A 27627-nucleotide genomic window follows, 5' to 3' on the forward strand; every position below is an offset into this window, starting at 1 on the left:
AGCTAACTAAGCACACAGTTTCTTTTGCCCCATCAATGAGGGTGTACCATTGATTGCCGAGGGCATGCCTAGTCAAGGTGTGTGGGGATCACCTCAACACAGCGAAGTCCAGTCCAACATTCCAATTGACGTTTCATATCATTCTAGTCAAGCAGGCCCCACACATGCAGGACAACTCATAGCTCCCCAACACAGGCGTAGTCCTCTCCTGCTAAGGAGGCTAACACGGCTCCCACATTATCGTGATACTATAGTTACCAAGAAACTAGTGATCTCGAGGTCATTTGGGGGCAGGCCAGCATCAGCCCTGGCCTGATGTTATTCTTTACTCAGCTGGTTAAGTATATAGGTGTGGAATGCCTGAAAGAGGTATGGACCAGAGAGAAGGATATGTTTTGGAGTCAGTGATTTGGGTTTAAGTCCTGCTGCACCACTTGCAGCCGCATGCCTTTGGCGAGTGAGGCGAGTTTCCCCATAGCCCCTTCATCTTTAGGACAGCCTAATCATACCCACTGCCTGGGCCCCCGTGAATGTTGAATACAACAATAAATAAGAGGGGCTAATACAGGGTAGGTTCCCCATAAATGCCGGTTCCTATGTTTCTAGAGAAAAGGAGGTTTTGACACTAAGTATGGAGATAATAAATAGAGAAAAGGTGGCAAGATAGTAAGTGAACCTCATTGGGGTGAAAACACCTACCCCGGAAGTGGTGTGTTCCTTCTGCTGCTCCCTCTGTCAGAGGAATATTCAGGCCATGATTGTTTCCTTCCCCCAAAACTATCCAAATAGAGTCAATTTCTTCTTCCAAAAGCCAAGCAAACAAAGAAATAAAAATTTCAAACTGGTAATAACCTGGAAATTAAAAATTAAAATGCCTTGCTGTCTGCATTTGTTTCAGGCCATTAGTCACTTTGCTTTTGTTCGTGACAGATAGTAAGCATCCTCGGGTTGATGGTGAGTAAAATTATTTTTGTTTCATGTAGGAACTGACGAGAAAACGCTCATCAGCATTCTGACCGAGAGGTCGAGTGCACAGCGGCAGCTGATTGTGAAGGAATATCAAACAGCATATGGGAAGGTAAATTTTCATTAACACAGGCAGTAGAGAGCTAATCGCCAATGGACCAGGGATGTTCCCATGGGACTGTGCCCACCGATTGTTTGAAGCCAGGTGTAACAGAAAGTGCCTGCATACCCAGTGGGCAGCCTGGGATAGGAGTCATGGTTTCACCCTTAACTGGCTGAATAGTCTTGGGCATGTTATTTGATCTTTCTGGGCCACAATTTATCTGTTGATTAGTAAGGAAGGTCGTCTTTGATGGGTGGCTCTAAGCCAGGAATGATTTTGCTCTCCAGGGAATCTTTGGCAATGTCTCCAGACATTTTGATGATCACTACTGGCGGGTAGAGGGCGGGGATGCTACAATGCACAAGAAGGCTCCCTCCCCACAATAAAGAATTATATGACCAGTTATCTGATCAATCTTCTCTTCGATTAGCTTAATTTCTCTTTCCTCTTTAACCTGTATATGTAATTATAGGTTTAATTCATTCAACAAATGAAAACTTACTAAGTACGAGAAACTATATCAAGAATGTACAAGAACATGTGTCTTTTTCTTCACACAATTTATTTGTTCAATAATAGATGACTCTGTCAGGAGTTGGGTAAGACTCTGAGTCAGCAGATGCCCTGGACATGGGAGATTCACTGGTATAAAAAGCAGATCCTCTCTTCTTTCATGCTAACATTCTATTAGAAAAATAATAAATAAGTAAGTAAAATAAATTCAGTTGTTGGTGAGTGCAATGGAAGAATTAAAATGGGATAACTGATAGAGCATGACTGGTGAGTGGCTCCTTCAGATCCGGTGGTAAAGAAATGTCGGTGATTGGTTGTTACCTCACTTTGCACTAAGACTGAGTACCAAGGTTTCTGCTCTGCTTGATCTGGAGAGAAGAGCATTTTGGATAGAAGGAGCAGCAAGGCAAAAGCCCCAAGGCAAAATCAAGGTGGAAATGTTTAAGCAAAAGAGAGAGTTCCACTAGGCAGCAGTGTGGGCAGTCAAGGGGAGAAGCAGGAAGAGATAAGGTTGGAGAGAGGGTGAGAACATGCTGGGCCTTCGAATCTTGATACAGAGTTTAGATTTTATTCTAAGAGCAATAGAGAACCCCTGGGGGTTTGTAAGCAAGGGAATAATATGAAGTAACATAGTTTTAAAAGATTATTTTAGCTGTCATGGCTAGTGAACTGTGGAGGGGAGAGAGTGGTAACAGACCAGTCAGGCTGGTCTGGCCAGGTGAGAATTGAGAGTGTCTAGGGCCTGTGCAAAGGCAGCTCAGACAGCTCTTCCTGAGGGTTCTCCAAGCCCCCAGGCCCCACTGAGAGACCCTTCTCAGATACCTTACCTTCACGCTTTATCAGATACTTAACATATTATATTGAAATTTTGTATTTGAATATTTCTATTTTTTCCATTAGAACATAATGTTCTCGTGGTAAGAGTTGTGTCTAACTGACTTTGAATGCATGGCACAGAGCAGGAGCCCAGTAAACAGTTGTCGCATTTAAATAAATGAATTGCCAAGCTTCTAGGCAAGGCAACGCACTCATGAATAGGGAACGTGAATGATCCATTGACCTTTCAGGATTTGCAAAACACGGAGGAAGGATGGAGGTGAAAAGTGACAAGCATTTCTCACAGGGGGGTAGAATGAGAGCATGTGAAATAAGATTCAGTTGGAAAGTTTTGGGCTGAGACAGATGGTGGTGGAGTTTAGCATTTAGAAAGGGAACACCCTGTGGCAGTTAAAGCAGAGCTAGTGACTGTGACTCCAATCCATCCATTTGCATGCAATTTACATGCAGGAGCGTGCCCCCACCCCCTGGCCCCACTGAATGGTACACATTGGTCTGTATCCACATTGTCATAGCCGTCTGGGAGGCTGCCAGCCTCTATTTCAGAGATGAAAATCATCAAGAGCAGGAAAAATATTCAATAGCACTTCCCTGAATATTGGAACTAGAAACCATATTACCTGCCGTCAAGCGGGGGTGATGGACCATCCTTATATAATGTGTGGAAACAGCATCAAAGGACAATATCAATGAGTAATGCCAGCCCCATCGCCACATTTAGGGTATCCCCCACTGTTGTCACGAGAAACTGCTCTTGATGCTTCCTAGTTCAACACTCTTACGGGAGGCAAAGGACCAACCACTGTCTTCCCTCTGCTCTTTGAAGCTCTTTGGCAGTCACTGAGAAGCAAGACAGGAAGAGAACTGCTAACAGTGAAGCTGGGTGTAATTATAGGGCTCCTCCCCCTCTTCCTCTTTCCTCACCCAGGCCAAGCACTGAGAGTATCAAGAACCTAGGAAATGCATGTGAATACACAGTTCTATTTGTGGCGCATATGGAACCTCCCTCCACTGGCTTTTCTTCAGCAAACCTTCTATAATACAGAAGAACATTTTGGAAACAATCATAAAATGCAGATTAATATCCATAGGGCTGAGATATATGTCTGTTTATTCCCTGTGGATAGGCATGTTTTTGTCTGAATTGTTACATACGTTCATCTTTCACCAGGGGACTTAGGGAAACAGAAAGGAAGGGTATGTCATGCTCACCTTTCAAGGGTTTTTTATTTTAGGAACTGAAAGATGACTTGAAAGGCGATCTCTCTGGCCACTTTGAGCATCTCATGGTGGCCCTTGTGACTCCGCCGGCAGTGTTCGATGCGAAGCAGCTGAAGAAATCCATGAAGGTATGAGCCCTACATGAGACACTTCTGCTTGGGATTTGACTGTGTCATCAAAAATAGTGACTCTCTTCCAGCTCAGTCTTGAGATGGGGGTGTAAATGTGATAGATTTGGATGTCACTTTGATTCTGGGCTCTCCAATTGGTAGAACAACCATGAAATCTGAAGCAGTTGCGGAATCTTGAGCCCACATGATCCTGGGCTGAAAGATTATTGTCATATTCTTTTTTTTAATGCTTAGTTTATTTTTAAATTTAATCTTTATTGTATTTTTTTCCATTACCATTTAGTCCCTTTACACCCTCCTCCCCTCAGCAATCACCACACTGTTGTCCATGTCCCTGAGTTCTTTTTCCTTTTTGCTCAATCCCTCCATCCCCACTTCCCCTCTCTCCCACTAGCTGTCATCTACTTTCCCTCTGTGAGTCTGTCCCCATTTTCCTTGATCAGTTTGTTCATTAGATTCCACATATGAGTGAAATCATATGGTATTTGTCTTTCTCTGACTGGCTTATTTCATTTAGCATAATGTTCTCTAGGTCCATCCATACTGTTGACGCAAAGGGTAAAATTTTCTTCTTTTTTACAGCCAAGTAGAATTCTCTTGTGTAAATGTCTATAGCTGTTTTATTCACTCATCCGCTGATGGCCACTTGGGCTGCTTCCATATCTTAGTGATTGTAAATGATGCTACAGTGGACATAGGGGTGCTTACGTTCTTTTGAATTAGTGTTTTGGGTTCCTTCAGATATGTTCCCAGAAGTGGGGTCACTGGGTCAAAAGGTAGATCCATTTTTAATTTTTTGAAGTATCTCCAAACTGCTTTCCATCGTGGCTGCACCAATCTGCATTCCCACCAACAGTGCAAAAGGGTAAATTTTGTTTGTTTTTTGACCTGAGGAGTCAAATTCTCTATTTTGTTGTCATTGAGAATGAATGGCACCATTGTCAACCCCAATTGCTCAGGTCAAAGACCCAGTACTATCTTTGATCCCTTGCTTTCCCTCGTTCTTCAGAGCTCCCAAATCTATCTGCAGGCCCATAGCTCAACTCCAAGATTTATCAAAAATGAGAGCACATCTCTCAAAATCCATTGCTAATATTCTAATTCAAACACCATCATCTCTTGTCTAGGCATACCAGAGGCTTCCTAATTGGTCCCTGTGCCTCCATTTTTGCACATCTCAAATGCATCCACATAGAATAGCCAAAATTACTTTTACAAAGTTATTTTTAGAATCAGTTATATTATTCAGCTGCATAAATTGCCAGTGGATTTGAATACTTAAAATCTTTACCATGTCCAAACTAAAAAGAATAACAGACAATGAAGGGTTCATCTCTGATCCTTGAGGACTATCAGAAATTGTATGTAATACTTCACATACATTCCATTGATGAGACTTTAGTTATATGGATAAACCTAGCTCTATAGGAATCTGAGACATTTACTTGGAGTATTTACTTGGAGAGCTATGTGCTAAATTAAAAATTAGGGGTTCTTTTACTAAGCAAGGAAGATAAAAAATATATTAAGTCTACTCATTTTCCTGGGAAACTAAAAGTGCTCTAAAAAGTAGAGTAATAAAAATTTTTTAATTAATTTTAAAGGAGAGATATGGGGGCAACTAGGAATCTGCCACAGGAGGACAGAATTCAGCCTCTGATCATGTGCTTCCTTGGTGTTACTTGATCGAGTCCTAGTGTAGCTGGCTTCTCCTGGAGTCACAGTGTGATTCGGTGATTTCAGTATAAACCAAGGCTCAGGGGTTCCCAAACCAGGTGGGTCCATATACATTACTGAGGCTTTAAAATCTCCCTGTATGAAGGGGATGATGCGTGCTGACCAACCTAGTGCAGTAGTGTAGGGATGAGCTCATTCGGAAGAATTGCAGAGCCCTTTCTAAATATAATGGCATCTCCGAATGCTCACTTCTGATCTTGAATGATGTAGGCCTTTCCCTTTATACTATTTCACCCTAGACTTATTCGATTGATTTTTATACTAGAGTAGGAAGTTTTTGAGGAAGTTTTTGAGGAACTTTTGATGTCAGTTAACTCCACGATTCATATTATTTAATACTAAATTATGGAATATTAGGAAACTGCTTCAGATCAATATAGGACCATCCGTTGATTATTCAAAACTGTTGAATCTACATAAAATAAGATATTAAGAATGGAATGCATGAGATTAAGTTTTGTAAGTGTTCTAAGGATGGATTTCCTTTTTAGGGCGCTGGAACAAATGAAGATGCATTGATCGAAATCTTAACCAGCAGGACAAGCAGGCAAATGAAGGAGATCTCTCAAGCCTACTACACAGGTGGTCTTATTCTCCGCGTACCTTCACCACCATTCACACATACATGACCTAATGTGACTTCGCCTAGAAACCCACCAGCCTCTTCTTCACAAGGCCTTTGAGAAGGCAAGACATAAAAAGGAGAATCCATTCTAAAATGGCCTAAGGTCTATGGATTTTCAGAGAAAAAATGAATACGATTGAGCTAGAAACTGCTATACAGCAGTGGCATTAATACTTACCTTTTGTTTTCAGCAATCACTGCTTAATTAAGTCAACCATTTTCAGCAATGTAAGACATTCAGATCACTGTGTGTTAGTATTATGTGTCAAAAACCACGTAGGTCAGCCTCATGATTTTCAGCGTGGGAAATTAGGTGGACCATTTAGAGACCGTGTTGAGCATGTGGATTCAGTGTAATTAGCTAAAGTCCTAGCAGCCTGTCAGCTCTGGGGAAATTAGAAAGCCCTGCAGTGCAGTTCTGAACGACTCCCCAGGGTGAGTGCGCCTTCACACGTCAGAGCACAGGCTACCCTTCCCTCAGAAACCAGCCGCAAGCTCAGGCGTTCCCAGGCCACGTGCGCTTCTTACCGAATGGCTACAACTTCAGGGCTTCGCACGTTCCTTCGGGTTTAGTAGCTCACTAGAATGACTGATAGAACTCAAGAAAGTGCTATACTCACAATTAGAGTTTTACTGTAAAGAATACAAAACGGGGCTGGTCAAATGAAGAAATGCATAGGGAGGAGTCCGGGAGGGTCCAGTCCCAAATGCAAAGCTCCCACACCCTCAGGATGCAGGACCCTCCCAGCGCATCAATGCGTAATCACCAACCAGGGAAGCTCCCTCGAGCTTTGGACTCCAGAGTTTTTATTGGGGTTCCATGACATAGGCTTGATTGATGGAATCAATAGCTACATGATTAATCTCCATCTCTAGTCCTCATTCTCCCCCTAGAGGTCAGTCAGGCAGGTATCATGTTGAAAACTGGATCCTCTGATCACATAGTTGGCCTTTCTGGTGTGACCAGCCCCTGATCACTCAGATGCTGAGTCATTTTGTCAGCAAAACCTCAGGTGCGGTTCATGGACATGACACAAGTAAGGAAGACATTTCTGTTACTTGGGAAGTTCCCATGATTTAGAGGTGACTTCCCAGGAACTAGGGACAAATACCAGCCCAACTCTGTATCATACAACAGCCTTTGTAACCCTCTCCAAGTTCCTTGAGGGAGCCGTGGTTTCTGTGTTTGTGTATCTGGGCACTCCTGCAGTGGGAGAAGCCTAAATAAGAGATATCCTTACCCCCAGATGGGTGTTAGGTTACTTGGAGAAATTCTCATTAGAAGGTAAATATCTCGATGACAGGTAAGTGACTGTTTCATTGCTGATATGTTAATCAGGGTCTCGTCAGAAAAACAGAGGTAGCACTTGGGGTCTTAACAGAGAGAATTTGAGAGAGAGAATTGCTGAAACACCTTTTGGAGGACTGAAAAAAGTAAAAAGGGCACACAGTGTAGCACAGACGTCTAACCCCAGGGCAGGGACAGAAAGCAAAGAGGCTGGGCTTTGCGGATACTAGAAGCGAGGAGGAGAGGCACCCTCTTGCATCTGTTGATGCCTCAGGGGCTCAGAGGAGATGATTAAGGAGCTGGAGTTCAGTTCTCTGGGAAGGGGTTCCATCTGGCCGGGGCTGGTACCCCCAGGGGCTGCAAAGTGACTTGTTCTGGGAGCCTGGGGACAACTGCTACTGTCAGGGACAAAGCCCTTCGCTGGGTTGACACTGACCTGAATAGCAAGCACAAAGCATGTTCTTCTTTCCCCATCCTGCCTTCCAGTCTCCCACTAGCCTCCCTTCTTTCCTTCCTGGTATAAAGCCTAACAGATGTTGGGGTGGGCACAAAACAGAAATATAATTTGCAGAGCCCCAAACCCAGCTCCACAAAGAAGGTAAAACAAGGTAAATTTGGAGTAGAATGAGATTGTTGCTTTATGGGCAAAATGGGTACTTTGTAGGTATTTAAAATTTTTCATTTCATCAGTTCAATAAGATTTACATATTAAAAAAATTATCAGAGCCAAGGGCTCTTTACCAAGGTTCCTTGTTACCTCCTGGTGTTTCTTAGAACAGTCACTGCTCCATGGGTTGACCTGCCCGGGAGTGGCTCCCCGGAGCGCAGCACTAGTGTACAAACAACCCTATGATGTAAGCTCAGCGAAGGGGGGTTTCTGTCTATTTTCTTCACAGCTGTAGCTCCGGTCCCCAGAACAAGGGGTGGCAGAATTGAATATTTATTGAATTGGTACCCTCACAATTGAGATTGGGATCGTAAAAGCCAAGCGAAAGTTCTGCATTTAGGTCTGTCATATGGTAAATGTGACAGTAGTTCAGAGTTACCAGATGCCGGATGCCTGTGTGAGTTCAGCTCCCTTAGACTACAAGGAATGGAATTGCATGTAGGCTACCTCGGTTAGTAGGGTTGCCGATACCCAAAATGTAAAGAAAGGAAATGCTCTCAATTACATGCAGACAAGCTTTACAGGATGTGGACACAGCAGCACTAGTCCACGGACATGGCTCTCCTGTCACCCCTCAGCATCACGCACGCCTTGCACCCTGGGCTGATGTTTTCATTACGGGAACTCTTCCTGCGCCCTCTCTGCTTCTGCAGTTTTTGACACAGCCGGGTAACTTCTCTTCCTTTACCACACAGTTTGTCTACTCAAAGCTTGTATTGGGTTGGCCAAAAAGTTCATTTGTTTTTTTTTTTACTGTAAGTTGGCTGTAGTAGCACTTAGTTGTCTTTAACTTCATTTGAGACAATTTTGTTAATTGTATTGTGACAGCTGTCATATCAGTGTGCATTTAAAAAAATTTATTAAAATTGGTGAATTTTTGTATAGCCATTATAGTAGTGAAAAATGGAAGAAAATATGTAACATTTTGGCATTATTATGTTTTGTTATTTCAAGAAAGGTAAAAACGCAACTAGAACACACACACACACAAAAAGATTTGTACAGTGTATGGAGAAGGTGCTGTGACTGATTGAATGCACCGAAAGTGGCTTGTAAAGTTTCGTGCTGGAGATTTCTCACTGGATGATGCTCCATAGCCAGGTAGACCATTTGAAGTTGACAGTGACCAAATTGAGACATTGACTGAGAACAATCAATATTATACCATGTGGGAGATATCTGACATACTCAAAATATCCAAATCAGTAAAGTTGTTGGTGAAAATAAAAGAATATGTCTTTTATTTCACAGAAAAAAACATACAGACTTTTTAGCCAACCCAGTATTTGCCCGTGGCTTCTGGTTAGTCTTGGCTTCTGTCTTGTGCCTTATTTCTGGGAGAGTCTCCTCACTTTTTTGCTACCCTATTGTCTTTGTCTCTTTTTCTGTGCAACTCACGCTACGGGAGAAGATTCGAAGGGCTCAGGAAAGCCCTCTCCAGTGGAGAGCGAGATTTCGGACAGCGTTCTTCCACCAGGTCATCTCTGTGGCTGCTTGCCACCTGCAGTCAGGTGCCAACCCTGTGCAGTCAGCTGTAGTGAGAGTGATGGTGTCATATACTGTGAAATGGTGACCCTTGCACGAGAAATCCATCAAAGGAGGCTGTCGACATGGCCCTCATCAGGAACTAGGCATTTTATTTCATGTTCTTACCTCTGGCAAAATATCTGCGGTGAAGGGAAATGTGGGAGGCTACACAGGATGACTGTAAGGTCTCCTCTGCATGATTCTCTGAAATATAAAATAATTCCTCAAATTCTAACAAATGAGAGCTCTATTCTTTGGCTTGATACCTTTTAATTAAATTTTTCTAATTAAAGTGAAGTATAGATGGAACAATACCATGACTATAGGTAAAATGATGCCTACATAATGTTATTATTACTGAGATAACATATTTATAGTGAATTTTGCTTATTTGAATGCTCAGAAAAAATTATAGATGTCATAAGAAGAGAGTAAGTCATGCTGGGAGACTTCCCATCTCAGCACAGCTCTTGCTGTTAGATAACCTCCTATCACTTTCTGTAATCGTCTTTTATTGATTTAAAAGGACAAGCATTCATATGACTAGTTTATAGAGCCCTTGAGAGTGACGCATGCAGAGTTCAAACAGGTGTCCGCTACAGCCAGGTGTACGGCTCCACGAGGATACTGTGGGGCACAGATGGAGCAGAACTGGGATTTAAAATCAGTGGACACTGCACGTAACAAGCTATGCAAAAGGGGCTACAGTTAGTCAGTACTAAAATATGCGAGCATGCAGTTGTCATTTGCTATGGGAAAATATAATTTTAGGGTAGCTTTTTGTGAGAGCTATCAAATAATACAACTAGCTGTACACATCCGTAAAACAGAAAAATTACCGTGGCTCAGATGAGATATGTGTGTCTCTCCCATATGTAGAAGAGGTCTGGAGAGAGGCAACTCTAGGACTGGCATGGTAGCTCCCCAAAACTTTCGGGAATCCAGACCCCTTCCTGCTTAGTTTATGCCATCATGAAGATGTAGTCCTGATCTTCATGGTCCGAGATGTCCACCTGAGCTGCAGGTATCAACCTACAGACCAGGCACGAGGGTGCAGGAGGGCACTCAGATGGGCGTGAGCCACCCCTTACAGAGATGTCTCAGAGTGCCACATTTGTCTGCCTACATTTCCCTTACTCGCGGAGCTGTACCTAGCTACGAGGCAAGCTGAGAATGTGGTCTCTAAGCTGTGTGCCTTGTGTCTTGATCAAGATGAGGGTTCTGTTTCTATGGAAGGAAGAGATCATAGAAGTCGGAAGGCAAACTAGCAGCTAGCCCACCCAAGCTTTCCCACTGCATGTATGGTCCTCAGCGCCATTGTCAGACGAAATGGATTTGATCCAGAACTCTTCCTGTTCCTGCGCATCTACGGCACATACTGTAGGAATAGTTATGAGAATGTATTCCTCTCAGAAGAACATCAGGAAGCTTTTTTTTTAAAACAAGAAATATTTTATCAGGTACTCATTTTTGCTAACATTGACATGTCAGCTTTTCTCTGGTTTATAATAATATTTTTCAGCTTGTCAAGGCTTAATTACATTCTTATTTGGTTTCAGTATATAAGAAGAGTCTTGGAGATGACCTTAGCTCTGAAACATCTGATGACTTCCGGAAAGCTCTGTTGACTTTGGCAGATGTAAGGTTTATTTTTTTATTTTTAAATTCCTCAATAAGCTGCACATGCTCAATAATAATTATTAGGTGGGTTAAAAATAACCAAACTGAGACAATGAGCTTGCAATTTTCCCTATGAAATGATTTGCTCACTTTACATTTGTATTGCCACAAAGCAGTATAATGTTTAACTACCATCAAAAAAGTGTAACATAATCACGTAACAAAAAAAATCTTTAAAAGTGTTCAGATCGTGTTTCACAGTGCGTTAGAAATGTCCTGATAATTCATCCGACATAAAATAATTGTCCATCCTCATGGTCTCCATTTTGAGAACATGCTTATTCTCTTCTGGATTCCAAACAATACATGTTTCTCGTGTTAGCATTTAAATTAAGTATGAAACGATACAGAAAAATTACCTTTAGAGGAGGGTTTATAAGTCTCAGGACTAAAAAAAAGACTTGCTGCAGCCTCGTTGTCGTACCTGTGGAAGAGTGGCTGAATCTTTCACCTCCGTGTGGCTAAATGAGGCCACACCTTGCCGTCTCTGAGGGGGCTCCTGACTCTGTATTAAAGGTGGCAAGGTCAAGGACATGCTGTAATCACAGAAGTGTGTAAGAGAGGAAATGATTTAAGCCCGGCCTCACTGGCCTGCTTCAGCGGGTTCCCACGGCCCGTAACGTGTGGGAAACCCGAGGGCCGAAGCAGCACCTGCCCGAGTGAGGCGTACGCCACTAGGAAGCAGGTCGCCCTCATTTTGGTTTCAGATGTTTGAGATGGTGAAACCTTATGAAAGGAGCCTACAAACCCAATTTATGGGACATTGATGCAAATATATGCCCCCAGAGGTTTGTATTCGCATGTGCACATCCACCTGTGTGCATCACATCACATATGATGCACCCCCCCCCACAGGAGGCGGGGGAGACCAGGGCTTCCAGGCAGGGTTTTAGAATCAAACAGACCTGGGATCTTAGGCTCCTCTGTTAGCTACTGGCTTTATGTGTCTGGACACATTACTTTAGCCCGTAAAGCCCTTGTTTTCACATCTGTAAAATTAAAGCAATAATAATACTGACCTTATAGGATGCTGCAAAGAGGATAGATAGATAGATAGATGTCACGTACTGACGGCACATAGAAAGTGATCAATATCATTAGATAAATGATAATCAGCCTTTTTATGACTGGGGCAGAGAGCATGATGAGAGAATAAGAAGGCAGACAAACAGAATCAGCAGCACTGAAAAGAAGCAAATAAAAGAAATCATGTAAAAATCAGATAGGCGTACAAGGATCTAATGTTTGAAAATAGGAACCAGTGCATTTTTGAAATATTATAGTCCAATGTTTCATTCCCATATAATTGTCAAAATAATCCAGGCAGTGCCCTTTGCCCTCTCTGTCTCCCGTCTTTCCATAACATGCTGAGTGCTTTGAGCACACGCTTAGCCACGGAGACTTCAGCAGTGGCGGGGACCTCTGAGAGCGTTTGTTTTTTTACTAGACTATGTTTTAGAGAAGTTTTAGATTTACGAAAAATTGAAGCAGAAAGTACAGAGGGCTCCCATATGCCTCTCCCCAACCCCCTCACTTTTCCCCCTATTATTAACACTGCATTGGAGTGGTACATTTGTTACAGTTGCATGAATACTGATTTGTTATTATTATTATTAACTGAAGTCCATAGTGTACGACAGGACTCACTCTTGTGTTAGACATCTCTGAGTGTGTCTGATGTGTGCTCAGGTCTGTAGCCCATTTTTCAGTTGGGTTGTTTGTTATCTTATTATTGAATGTTAGGAATTCTTTATATATTTCAGATACAAGTCCTATATGATACATAAGTGTTTGTCAATAATATTTTCTCACAGTCTGTAGCTTGTCTTTTTGTTTGCATAAGATCCTTGACTTTTCAGAGTAGGAAGCTAAGACTCAGAAAACTATGTTGTTTACTCCAAATTTTGTGGCTGGTCAATGACAGAGCCAGAACTAGTGTCCCGGGTGCCCAAGTCCTCTCTGTGACGTGACCTCTGCTGGAGAACCTCCCGGTGTTAGGATCTTCTGTCTTTAAAAGGGTTGCCCTTGCTTTTTCTTCCTTGTTTAGGGCAGAAGAGACGAAAGTCTAAAAGTGGATGAGCAACTGGCTGTAAAGGATGCCCAGGTCAGTAACAGAGCAAAGAAACCACCTCCTTTCACTATTACCTGCTCCCCTTGTCTGCCTGCTCATTTCGGTGGCACCAGCTGGGGCTGTCGTCCCCTATCCTGTCTGAGGGAGAAGCCCGAAGGCGGGGGTCACCCTATCCCAGTTCTCTGCGCTCTTCAGTGGGGGATATCATTCCCGCACCTCCTGCAACCCCAACTCTCAGATGTCTAATCCGCTAAATGGGAGACACTTGAATACCTTGCTGGCCTCTGAAACAAAGTATACCTCCCACTCTTCTCTTTCTACCTTTTCAAAAAGAGAATAAAGACAATGTCTGTAATAACCTTTAAGTCTTTGTCCCCTGTGCCACAGATTCTCTATAATGCTGGTGAGAACAGATGGGGCACAGACGAAGATAAGTTCACGGAGATCCTGTGTCTGAGGAGCTTTCCTCAACTGAAACGAAGTAAGGATTCACGTCACAATCCTTTTGGCGTTGGTTTGTTCGCAAATGCTTTTTGGGTTTAAATACAAAGTTCTGGAAAAGAGTTAAAAAGCACAAAGGCTGTTCCATTTTTATGTATCAACAGTTATGGAAACACCAAGTCAGGGCAGACCAGACACTACCCTTGTTCCCCTGCAGGCTGGGTAGATGCCTAGTGAGTGAGCGACAGCTAATAGACGGGGGACAGATGGCAGGGAGAGGAAGAGGGGCAGCCCTCTGGAGTGAGAGCAGAGAGGAGTGTCCCTGTGGGGTGGAGGAGCCTGACTCACCCCAAACCTTCCCTGGTTAACCACGATCCAGAAAAACCAGGTGTGGTGGTGTCTCTGTTCATGCATTAGCATGGATTATGAACATTGAGCTCTTTCTGATACGAAGGTAAATTTGGGGGGCAGCTCTTTTTGTATGACCAGTTATTACGTGGAACTGCTAAGCACCCAGCCCCTCACTTATGCATCTCCCTGAGCCTTTCTGGAAGCAACAGCACCCAGCACCCCAGAACTCTGTTTCCCGTGACCATCTGACTGTGGCTTCCAGGTGCAGGTCTGGAGAACAGCCACAGTGTGTGACTCCATGTATGCTGAGTCCATGGAGAAATGAGAAAACCTCAAGATATTACCAAGATTATTTTATTCTTAGGGTGCCCTTCCTTAAGTGGCATTAAGATTTCATTTATAAAATAATGGCAATAGTAGAGCGTAGTTGCTTTATTAATGTCTTTCTTTGAAAAATAAAAACCACACAATCCGAGATCTCTCTCCAAAATATCTTTTTTACAAAATTTACTTGGAAAACATTTACTGGGCTTGCAAAACATGCCCACATACTTGGTGATGTATGTACAGGTTTGGGGGTAAAACTGATCAAGAAATTCGAATGCCTTCTGGTAAATGTGAAGTGGGCCGTGCTCCCTGAGGAAATGATCTGCTCAGCAATAGGAAATCTTCGTATTCAAGATTGTGTTAGCAGATGAAACATATTTGACTAATGACCACACTGTTGTTTACCAGGTGCTGCTATTATTTAAAAATAGCACACTTTATTAGATATATTAATTATTATATAACCTTTAGGCTATTTTAAATGTTAACAGCCTTGGAAGAGGGAGAGGAGAGAGAGATCATTGAAAAAACCAGCCTACGAAGTTCAGGTTTTATTGTAGGTGAACTTTTTTTAAAGATATGAAAACCAAAAACTTCCTCATTCAAATTTTGATGATTTACCAAAGGAGTTTTTGAGCTCCCCTCTTAACAACTTACTTTGCTGCATATCAAGTCAAAAACTGGGATAGGCCATGGGTGGTCAACCGGGATGCTTTCACTGTGTTTGTGGTGCTGCTTTTTAGCATTTGATGAATACAGAAATATTAGCCACAAGGACATTGAGGACAGCATAAAAGGAGAATTATCTGGGCATTTTGAAGACCTACTGCTGGCCATAGGTAAGCTCTTGAGCGCTTGTAAACTCAGTTGCTTTGCACTTGATTTAATCCTTGTCGGGGTCAGCACCAAGTGAGAATCCTGGCGGATCCACCTTTGTGCTCCCACTGCCCCAGTACTGTCCGCAGTACGTACAGGGCACTCGACACACACTGTTACGTGGGTGCGTGAAAAAGTTACTCTTCTACATCTTACTTTGCTTTTAACTTTGTATTAGGCTTGTCACCACGTTTGAATTGTAAACTCCTTAAAAGGTAAAAATACTACATTTCTACTGGCATTTTTATTTAGCCTTGTTGGAAGCTGAGACTAAAGCCAATTTGGTAATTCACCGTTTTGGCTTAGTTTTGGAAGATACCAGTGGCAAGTGGAGCTCAGGTTACAACTATAGGTCTCCTCCCCTTTGGCCGAGCTAGCAGAGAGTGTGTCAAAAAGAAAGGAAGTCACACACTGACTGTGTTCCCAGAGAGACATGTGGATAAACAAGCAGATAAAAACACTACATAATCTGAGCTGTCTTCTCAGTGAGGTCTCAGCAGTCTGTCCTTTTAGGCATCCGAAGAGCACCTTGCAAGAAAGGCGCAGTCAGAAGCATGAGAGGCTGTTCCAAGACAGGGTTCAGTGTCGGGCAACAAAATCAGTTATGTGCTCGTCCACACACAGGACTATTAGGGATCCTAACCCACTCTAATTTAGCGTGGGTTCTGGGCTTGCTACAGGCTTCTTCTGCATTAATTCCAGAGTAGGAGTACCTCTACTCCACACATCTTGTCATTCATCAGTGAGGCATCTCTGCTGTCATTCATCATGATAATTAATAGCTCCTCTGGTGACATAAAGATAGCTGATGTCTAAAGGTAACCTCCCTGGAGTGAGCCTCTGGTTCATCCTCAAATATTAACTGCCACCTTGGGAGGTGGACTTCCAATTAGGGTTCCTCAAATACTCATCTGGCACTTACCAAGTGCTCAGCACTGGTAAACTCTTTACAGACATTAGCGTATTTAAGCCTCATAACAACCCCATGGATTAGGGACTATTACCCCCGGTAGAGATGGTAAACCTGAGGCACAAAGAAGTTCAGTTCCTTCCTCAGGTTACCCAGGGAATACGAGGCAGAGCTGAGACTCTAGCCCGGGCAGTCAAACTCCTCAATCTGTGATAACCAACCATTTGATGTGTGTGCAGCGCAGACATAGCCTGAAACATACACATATCACACAGTCTGTGCTGAAGGATTTTGAAGTAAATTACAGGAAATACACCAGGGAGCAAGCACTCACTGAGTTTCAGGCCCCATTCTCAGGGCTTCTTCCACATGTGTTATTTCACTTAACTTCTGGTCCTCTCTTCCGTGCCAAGATAGGAATCTTTATCCAAACGCAGCTCAGAGAGAGAGAGAGAGAGAAAGAAGAGAAGAAAAAGAAAACACCATTGACTGATTGAATTGCTAAAAGGCCAAGAAAGGAAAAAAAAAGCTTCTTTTTCAATTAAAAAAATGAAATAGGGATCGGTCTCCAGAGTAAGTTCTGAAAACGTTCCAGTGACAATGATACAGCCAGTTGATTTTTTTCCATTTCACATTGTTACTCTTTATGTCAATTTTGCACTCTTTACTTTGGCTGTTACAACATTTGAAAAACTTTATAGAGATGTGCAAACTCTTACTCATTGAGCTAAGAAGGATTTTTGGAAAAATACATCCAATGATACACTAAATTTGGACTACAATGTACATTATTTTACTAAGTAAAAGAAAGACCATATAATTTGACTAATTTGAAATTGAAGATATGTCGCACTCGTGTTCTATTCCCTTTCCACTGCAATGCATCATTTTCATCTTTACTGAGATTTAACTCACACACCATTAAATTCACCCATTCAAAGCGTAGAAATTCAGTGCTTTTTAGTATAGTTACCGAGCTATGCAGCCATCACCACAATCTCATTTTAGGATATTTTCATCAGCCCCCAAAGAAACCCTGTACCCACTAGCAGTCACCCCCGCAATCCCTTATCCACTGATTTACTTTCTATGTTGATAGGTCTGCCTATTGTAAATATTTCGTATATAAGGAGTCTGATATAGTATGTCGACACATAGTTTTAATATGAAAAACCATCTGAGCTGTATCACCTTACAAATGCATAACAGAACATTTCTGGCTGTCAAATCCAGAGTTTCATGAGGAGAGGCTTTATTCAAAAAGACTATTGCAATAGGGAGGATGCTTTCTCCTCAGAAATGTGCAGGAGTCTCAAAATCAAACAGAAAACACTTTTAAGGGCGAGTTGGATAAGCAAGGGGCATCATCGTTGGGGGTTGAGAGGAAATGTGTTTTGCTCTGTCACCTGATTCTCAGGATAAGCTGATAAGAGGGCAGCTCTGTGCTTTAGTCCTGGCTAAGGCAGGGAGCTTCTGGGGGGAGGAGTCAGGGCTGACCAAAGTTTGCTCCACCCAACACAGAGGGTAGGAAATGGGCAACTGTGGACTCTTGGTCATTGTAATTAATGGTAATGGACACCCTGAGTTTCAGACATTTCCCTGAGTTTCCCTACTTTCAATGGAGAAACTCATTTCAATGGGGAAAACAAATCTCCTACCCCTATGTGTAACACAGCTTCCCCAAATTTTAGGACGTGAAGAACAAACCTGGTGGTTAAGAACATAAAGCAGAGGACAAGCTAAAGGATTATGGGGGATGAGGGATCAGGGAATAATTCTAGAAGGATTTAATTTAGGGGGAGAGACATGATTGAAAAACTTAATAGGATAAAAGTAGGCATAATAATTTTTGATCAAAGTAGTAAGACTTGCTTAATATGAATTTGAGAAAAAGTAGGTAAAACCGATCCAAATGGTTGGTTTATTCTCAGACAACTTCACATCTAACACTGTTATCACATTGTCCAAGATTTCATGTTGAAGTTCCTAATACATTTCCCCCTCTGTTTCCCTTAAGTCAATTACACAAACGGAAGGCCTTCGCCTTCCTCGCTAGGGCTTATGAGGCACTGAGAAAGCTACTTATTCTTGCTCTGATCTCCAAAATTCATTATAAAATGTATTCACTTTTGGCAGATTCCTGTCTGCAGAGGAGATTTAAGATTATAAAAGTAGTTGTGTTGCAATAAATAGATTTGCTCTCTGCAGACTTTTCTATTTCTGATGATCTTCACTTTATTTAAAAGATAATTTGCTCATGTTTTTGCCAATTTACTTTTTTTGTTTTACTTCTGCTTTATCTGTTATTTCAAAATAAAGAATTGAAAAATGACAGGGGTTTTTTTTGGGGGGTAACTGAGTTTAGATTCCAGGCAGTGGTTCTAATATAATTACTCTAACCAGCCTATAAATTCTAATACAGCCACTTAAGAGAAAATCTTCCACTTGAAAAACTGGTTTTAAATTGAACTCCAGGCCCCTTCTTACCTAATGAATTCTTTGGAGCAACATCTCTGCTGTCCTTAGACCCAAGTCGTTCGTCAGTAGTCAAAGATGTTAGCAACGCAGCCACAGCCGTGGCACACCCTCGGGAGTTATCCGTGGGAGCGTAGGTGGTGGTGTGTCTGGGAGCTGGAGATGAGTCATGTGATGTGGGAGTTTCTTTGGCAGGTAATTTTATTTTCCCCATGGCTAAAGATAATTACTGTGCTAAAATGTTATGCAAATACGTCATAGGACTTTGAAATTCAAGTTAAGAATTCATTCTTTCATTTTAAATGGAAGCCAGTAGTTGAGGGGGGTTGAGATAGAATGGATATGGTTACCCAAAGAATCTTTTTACAAAACATTTTACTGTAAATCAACTCAGTTTCTTTTAAATGACAGTGAACATACTTTACTTTTTATACAGTTCATTGTGCAAGGAACACGCCTGCCTTTTTAGCTGAAAGACTGCATCAAGCTTTGAAGGTTGGTCTGGAAATTTCATACATGTTCTTAGCTTCCCTCAATGAGAATGTAAAACTATTGCTCATATGAATGGAGTTTTTTACTTGCTGTCCACTTTGGTGAGTTCTCTTTCTCAGCTAATTTCTCTACTAATTTGTCTCGTGGATTTAGATAGTGAGTGTCCTGGTCACTAGAGATACCGTGAAGCGCTGACTAAGTTATTTACCCCAGGTTGGCAGTAAGTGTAGGCGGCAGAACCTGTTTTAGAACTCCAGACCTCAAACTTGACCCATTAGGTCCAGCGGCCTCTCGAGCTGCCTTACTTAAAATAAACCAGACTGAGCCAGCAGCCTTTCATGATACAGAAACCTTATGTTTTCTTATCTGTTGCCACTGCTAGATAGATGGTGAACTCCATGAGTAGAGGAGGTTTTGTTGGGTTTGGTTTTTGTTTTTGTTTTTGTTGTATCACTTGTATATCCTCAGACCCTAGCACTGGTCCTGGCACACGGAAGATGCTCACTTCAGTTTCTTTACTGGACATTTCCTGTGGAAGTCCACATGCACCTTCTAAGTTACATCCCAAGTGAACATATCATTTCCCTCTCTCTGCCTCACCTCGCACCCCAAGCCTGGTCCCCATCCTGTGTTCAGTCATCTCAGGGGGCAGCTGCAACAGGATCTGCCCCTGCCCAGTGTCAGAAGTTATGCCATTGCTCCCCATCCTTGTTCTCTGTGCCACAGCCACTTCAGTCTTTCTGTTCCCTAACTATGGCACGTCTCTTCCACGTCAGAGTCTTTGCCTTCGTTGTCCTCTCTGCCCGAAATGTACCTCCTCCAGATCTACCTATGATTAGCTCCCCCTCATCTGTCAGGGCTCTACTCAGCGACACCTCCTGAGAGAAGTCTTCTCTGACTATTCAGGTTCATCGGTCCCTTTTAGTCACACCCCATTCCATAGTTCTCATTATTCTTTATTCAAACAATTTGTTAATGTTCTTCACTGACCATCTCTATTTATTAGAATGTAAACTGCCTTAGGATAGAAGTATAGTCTGTTGTTGACTACCATATGCATGGAATGATGCCTGGCACATGGTACATGCTCAGTAAGCATTTGCTGAATAAATGAATTGTGTCACTAGCCACTTAAGTGCTCAGAAATTTTACACCCCTTCTCCCCCTCCTTCATTCTCTTCAAATGATACATCAAGTTTTGTCATCTGCCTTTATAAGCGTCTCTTAAATCAACCCGTTTTCTCCATCTGTACTGCCCTTTCTCCAGGCCAGGCCATCTTCCTCTCTTTTTTTCTGTTAATGTAATCACCTCTGGATGAATCCAAAGCTCCCAGTCCTACTCCCAGCACGTACCCAGTGCTCTCGTGGTCACGCTCTCATGTCGCAGTAATTCTTCACTCTTGGGATCCAGCTGGAATTTCATTTCATGGTTTACAAGGTCCTGCCTTTCCAGGCACATCTCTTGCTCTTCCCCCTCATTGTTTATGTGTCCTTGAATGTGGCGTTCTTTCTTGTCCTATACCTTCACCCCTGCTAGTTTCTCCACTGGAACGTTTTTTCCTCTCTCTATGAACCCCATCCCTTCCTCTGACTGATTCTTTGGGCCTTGGCCTAAATACCACTTTCTCAGACAGACCTTTCCTAATCCTTAATCTATTTTAGGCTCCCCTAACATATGTGCCCATAAGTACCCAATATTTCCTATATGTCACATTATATTGTAATGGCTTGTTTTATTCTTGCCTGTATCCTTTACAAAATTGGAAGATTAACAGGGGTATCCCAGCTCTGTTATCAGCACTTGGCATGGTACTGGCACAGAGTAAGTTCTCAATAAATATTTCTTGAATAAATGAATGATGAGGTTAATGATAAACGAGTGAAGTGCAGTCGCTGGTTGACTATTTTGTGCAGCATCATTTATTTCTTGTAAATATAGGTCTATAAGCTGCTTTGTGACTGACGAGATGTGTGCCGTGGACACCTCCATTTCTTAACAGGGCGCTGGGACTGATGAGTTTACTCTGAACCGAATAATGGTTTCCAGATCAGAAATTGATCTTTTGGACATTCGAGCAGAGTTTAAGAAGCGTTGTGGCTATTCGTTGTATTCAGCAATTCAAGTAAGTCTCCTTTTAAAAATAGCAAAATACATTTTGCCTTTCTCTCCCCATTCTCTTTCTCTTGTAATCCTTAGAACAAGGAGATGTGTGACTTAGATTTCTCTCCTTGTCAGTGTGCAAATGTGTAGTAATAGCAAAACAGCCCTTCATAATAGAGACTGTTTTTCAGCTCTAGAATCTCAGGCACTTGATAGATACTCAACTTAATTTTTTTTTTCAGTTTAGCAGCCACTAATTTTTCTTTTGTGAATTGCATATGCAAGTTGTTTACCTATTTTTCTATTGCAGTGTTTCTTTATGAAAATGACAGGAAAGAAAAATACCTGTTTTAAATTTCCTCTTTGTTTCACACAAACGATAGCATGGTTCTGCAGTCTGGAGTTCTTTTCATGTCATTATGTCGGAAGCTTTCTCATTCTTTTAAATAGCTGCGTATCATTCCATTATTTGTTTATTTATACCCGTCACATCAACAGATGTTCCCACTCTTGCTATCACCAACAGGGCTGCAATATGCATACACAATTTCATAAGGTCCAAGTGTATCTGTGCCGTAAATTCGAGCGGAGTTTATTTCTGACATAAAATCTCAGAAGTGGGTAGGATTACTGAGACAGATATAAATATATTTGTAATTTAATAAATATTACCAATTGGCTTCCATCTGCACTTCCATGAAGAACATATGAGTCCTCGTTTCTCCATAGCTTTGGCACAGGGGAGGGTTTCAAGCTTTGGGTTTTTTAAATCTGATAGGTGAGAAATTGTATCTCAGTGTAATGTTAATGTATATTTTTCTTAATATGAGTGAGGCTGAACATATTTTTAAGTTTTAAATTCCATTTGCATTTCTTTTTTGGTAATTTTTTTAAAATTCTTTGCCCATTATTCTATTGAAATTTGTGATTTGAATTTTGGGGGGTCAATTTTACATAAGTTAGTTTCACTTATTTTTTATGAATTGTAAATATTTTTCCTAGTTTGTTATTTTTCCTTTGACATGGCTGGAGATGTTTTTCCATACCATCTGCCATCAAATTGAATATATCATTTTTTATAGTTTCTTGAGTTAAAAATATTGATTTCTCACAGTCTATCAATCTAGATGAGAATCTTCCACAAGTGTGGTACAGAACTTCCTTTCAATGTTAAAGAATAAAACCAGTTTTCATTGTTTTCAGATCTCAGTTGATATTATATATATAGAAACCCCAAACAAATGCAAATTATTAGAATTAATAAGAAAGAAAGACTTGTATAAGAGGCCTCCATCCTTGAAGCTAATGGTTCAAAAGTCATAGTCCCAATAAGAATACAACAGCTTGGAAATGATGAACTAAGGGGCTAGCCCCCTTGAAGATCATTTTCTGTCTGGCCTCCCCGATGCCATGCAGGTCTCCAGCCAGTGAGTAATAAATCTAGAGTGTTAGTCCGAGCTGGGTCCCTGAAATAAATTGGGAGCCCCGGTCATCGAGTGAGCTGTCAGATTGTCCCAGCCTCCAGAGCCACTGGCTTGGTGAAAAGATGGAGTCCGGGGATGGCCTCACAGATGTTCTGCAGGTCTTCCTATGCCTCGGGCCCATAGATACCCTACTGCTGTTTGGAGAAAGTCAGCTTTGGGGAGCATTAGGCCCAGAGGGGAAGACAAGTGGAACGAAATCAGTGTAGAGCCACCGAGACCCGAGCTCGGAAGTGGGGCTGGAGGACAAACGTATTCTGGGAGAAGGACATGTTTGCTCTGAGCACCGATGGTCCAGAGCTGAGGGTAGAGGCTGAGCTGTCCAGACACCTGGGCCCCAGCTCTAGGGACATTTTAGGCACTGCGTGGATTCTGATCCTGGGCACCGACCTCTTCAGGCCCCTACGAGGCTGGAGTTCCACCATGTGCAGGAAGCAACATTCATCCTTGGCCACCTGGGACTCTTCTTTTAAGTCTTCATTCTTGTGTCACCAGGAACAGCTGAAGCCCATGGTCCAGCCTTTGAGGTGGCCCTGCCCACAATAGCCACCCTTGACCAAGCACATAAGTTGGCCTGGGCATTTGGGCAGGCGTTTTGAGAACTTCTCTGCCTCAGGCTCCAGAAATGGTTTTACAATGGATGAGTGAGTGAACATCACTCAGTCAGCTAGATTCATAAACCAAAATCCCCCCACCCTTTTTTCCCCAGCCAGAGCTTTTGTTTTGGTACCAAACCTTCGCAGAAAAAGATGCATGTCTAAGTTGGAATCAGGAACTTACTCAAAAAGGCAGCTCCCAGACTGTGCCTGGGGCTTACCACAGATTCCATCAACTGCTCACACGCAATGCAATTTGAATCGATCCTGACACATTACAACAGTTTCAATCAACACAGGAAGATTCAATAACATTAACCATATTGTTCTTACTACGGCAGAAAAGTAGACATGTACCTTTTATAAAGATTGTCAGTAATAAAATTGAAACCTAAAGAGGCTTTCAGTTCACCCTCAGCAAACCAGAAAATTAAATTAATCAATAGCTCTCCCTTCCCCAATGGTCTGGGTAATTGAGGCTTATTGTATTAGGAAATATCTAAACTATGGGTATCTTGACAGAAGAGAAAAATCCATGCTGAAGAGTTCAATTTGTAATTTAAAATTATATGGGGTTTATTCATTTCTCTCACCTAAAGGTACATTATTAAGTAATATCATTACATTTTTACTACTGATGAATAAGATCCTTTCAGATGATCCAAATTTTGAATTTGGGAGCTAGAATTCCATTTTGTATATTGTGGGGGAGGAAGAAACTTTCCCCTTCAAGTTTCTTTTACCTAGTCCAGTAAATAAATCTATATGACACAGATTAATGAGAGAAACAACCAAATTTAATTGCGTACACATGCATGGGAACCTCACTTACATGAGAGAATGAGAAGAAGCCTCATGTACATGAGAGGCTCAGGGACAGAAAGGTGAAATGAGGCCTATATGACCTACCTCCTCGTCTTAGACGAGGTAAGATGCCTTGGGGCTTCAGACCGTCGCTGCAGAATGGTAAGAAGAGCAGATGCTCAGTAATTTGTAGTTTGCCCTGCGCTACAGTTAGGCCAAAAAAGGTTATCTCTAATAATCTCTTCCTATGGGCAGGGCCCCTCATTCTCGTAGTTAGGCGGGGAGGGCAGAAGTTTCTTTTGAGCCACAGGGTCTCTGTTGCCTTTCGTGTAAAATAATCTGCATAGTGCAGAGGCACATCTTGGGGTGGCTCATTCTGAACCCTACAATGGCATCCAGGCCTTTGGCCCTGTCTTCGTCTTCTGCCTGCTGTTTAGACATTTCTCATTAACATCTTTCTCAGTGATGATTGTGGGGAAAAGGAGAGAAAGATGTAGGTGAAAAATGTGTATCTCTTATTAATTAATAAGACATTAATAGAAAATTTGTATGAAATTGCATTTTTGGTAGATTTCCCTTGATCAACAAATTGAGTACCTATTTAACAAATAGCACAATTCCAGGCTTTTTAAGGGAAAACATAGTAGTCACCTTCTACTTATAATCTATGTGAAGTAAGGTGGGGATAAATAAAATAATTAAAAGATAATATGAAACAACATATAATTAAATACTAGATTGTAGGGTACAGAGCATAGTAATATAGGAAATGAGAGTAAAAGAAGTCTGGGGTTAGATAGGGAATATTTTCTTAGGGAAATGGGTTTGAGCCTGCCTATCAGGTTAATTGGCGTGTGTCGAGTGCCTCCTGTGGACCAGGTGCTGTGCTGGTCAGTGGGGCCTCAAAGGTGAATGCTCTAGAAACATGGTGAGAAGTAGGAGGGAAAAAAGTAGTAAGTCACTTGATTGACTAGAAGGTCTACCTTGAGGAGTATTGAAAAATAAATTCCAAATGGCAAGATGAATGCAGTTGAAAGACAGCTCTGAGATCATGGAATTTGCTTTTCATTTATTCAATTAAAAATATTTACTGAATGAAAATTATGTGCCTCGCTTGGGGTTATAATTATAAGCAAAGAAAAAGTTTCCTATCCTTACAGAATTACAAACAAATGTAAAATTTTTTGTACAGCTATATTAAATATAAAGGAAAGAAATAATTATGCTGTAAGATCATATACTAGGAGGATTTGACCTATAGGAAAGGCTTCCATAAGGAACTTGTGATTCAAACCTGAAAGTGAGTAGACAGCACGAGGCAAAGGTCGTGGGCATCGGGAGAAAGTAGAGCATTCTAACGAGGAATTGCAAGTGGGAAGCCCTTCTGGTGGTGGAGAAATAATGAAAAATGAGGTTAGGGGGATCAGGTCAAACAGGACCTTTTCAACAATGTTTAAAGATTTTGTCTTTAGCTTAAGAGTGATGGGAAGCCATGGAAGGATTTTAGTTTTAAGCACATAGTGTCATAATTAGAAGTATATTTTGAAAAGGTCTCTGAGACTGGGGAATGAATTAGATGGAAGGTAGAAGAATATGGGGTGATGTTATATATTAGTTGTATTAGAGTAGTGCAAAGTAGTAAGCAAAGCTACTGGCAGTACAAAGAGAGGAAAGAGCAGACTCAAAAGATATTTAGGAGTTAAAGTTAAGACTCACGGACATGGACAACAGAGTGGTGATTGTGGCAAAGAGAGGGGTTACAAGGGGGCTAAATGGTAATGGAAAAAAATACAATAAAAAGTAACGACATTTGGTGTGAGTAGCAAGGGTGACTCCCAGATTTCCAATTTGAGAAACAGTAATCGTACCCATTCCCTGCTTGAGGGTCAGGTTTTAGGTGTTTTGTTTGTTTGTTTTTTGGTCTGTTTTTTCTTTTCTGGGGTTGGAGGAGAAAGTGCATGTGTTGAGTTTGATATGTCTTTGACATGTGAGTGGAGATGCTGAGTAGGTAGCTAATGGTAGGAGATAAGTTTTCAGAGTCAGTTATGTTATTGAATCCTCGGACATGGATGAAAATCCTCAGGGGGAAAATACAGACTGAGAAAAGGAGAAAGCTGAGAACTGAGATTTAAGCATTACTAATAAATAGTTAATGGCTGGACAGTAGAGGATAAGCCTGCCAAGAAGACAAAGGTGGAGATGCCAGAGAGGAAGGAAGGAAAAGCCAGGATTCCCAGGAAAAGTAAGGGCTACTTGCTTGAACGATATGGTGGTGATTGAACTAGATTGACAAAACAGTAAGAATGAACAACTTGGAGAAAGGGATTGATGAATCTATAGTCAAGGAAACTAGTGACAAGAGATGAGAGCCTAGGGTAGATTTGTTGTCGGAATGGAAAGAAAGAATAACTTAAAAACACCACAGAGAAGTAATTGGGAAGCAGGATTAAATGTAAAGGACAAAAGATAGGATGGACATTGGGAGAAGACAGAACCACTGTTAAAAACAGGCCAGCCAGCAGGAACATTTAGTTAGTTTCCTAAGAACCATTAATATGGCCTAATTAGGAAAGCATGAATTATGTTCAAAGGTTTTGAAATTACAGGAACTTTCTTGTGGTAAAATTTCTAAAATGCCATATAAATAGAATAGCTCTTTTACTAGAAGGAATAGGGCATAAAGGTAGGAGAAAAGGATGAATATTTGTTTAGTCTCTACAATGGATCAGAATTTTAAATATAGCTGCGTGCTAAACTACGGATGTATTTTCTCAATGAACTGATAGAACCCCTAATAATTTTTACAGCTTTGGTGACTAGAGGGAGCTGTTTTAACAGTGTCGATTTGCCATTAGTGTGAGAAGTTACTATGTATGGCAGAGCAAGGCTTCGGGAAACCAATAGAGGAAGAACTAAACTCTGCATAAAACAAAGGAATGTTTATGAATGCGTGTTGTGTCTTATGAAAATAATCCTTCACTTCTTTTCTAAATGACCCTTCTTCATTGCTGCCTTTACATTACCACTCCCTCAATATTTACCCCAATGTGAAACTTAAGTGACAAGAAATGCTTGCTATTTGAATTGCCTTGAATAAAATAAGAAATAATGGGAACTTCTTAGGCAATTTAGGTTAAAAGTCAAGTTTTACTTCTGAGGCTTATGCAAACATTTTTACCTCTTTGCGTAGTAAACATAGCATCTTAGTACTTTAAGCCTCAGTCTTACAAGGTATCTTTTCTGAACCAATATCTCTTTTAGGTAGTCCAGGGGAAAGGAATGGAGACGTACACTCTGGGGATGTGGTCCATTTCACTTCCTTAAGGATAGTGTGGTGGTGAGGGCTGGGAGATCGGATTTGAGTCCTACTCCTGTCACTTACTCTCTCTGTAGACTCGCCCAAGGTT

At 41.6% G+C, this 27627-nt stretch overlaps 1 protein-coding gene across 2 annotated transcripts in view; it reads left to right on the forward strand.

Annotated features, from left to right (window-relative positions):
- ANXA3 (annexin A3) overlaps positions 1-27627 on the forward strand; it is a 52942-nt gene that overhangs the window by 22346 nt on the left and 2969 nt on the right. For both annotated transcript variants that reach the window (XM_053922670.1, XM_024579228.4), the window contains exons 4-12: positions 984-1078; positions 3655-3768; positions 6000-6090; positions 11175-11254; positions 13343-13399; positions 13754-13847; positions 15229-15324; positions 19183-19241; positions 21239-21361. In XM_053922670.1, the coding sequence (XP_053778645.1) occupies positions 984-1078; positions 3655-3768; positions 6000-6090; positions 11175-11254; positions 13343-13399; positions 13754-13847; positions 15229-15324; positions 19183-19241; positions 21239-21361 (809 nt within the window). The remainder of the gene's footprint in view (positions 1-983; positions 1079-3654; positions 3769-5999; positions 6091-11174; positions 11255-13342; positions 13400-13753; positions 13848-15228; positions 15325-19182; positions 19242-21238; positions 21362-27627) is intronic.

Source organism: Desmodus rotundus, chromosome 4 (genome assembly GCF_022682495.2).
Source record: "Desmodus rotundus isolate HL8 chromosome 4, HLdesRot8A.1, whole genome shotgun sequence".
In the NCBI taxonomy this organism is placed as follows: Eukaryota; Metazoa; Chordata; class Mammalia; order Chiroptera; family Phyllostomidae; genus Desmodus; species Desmodus rotundus.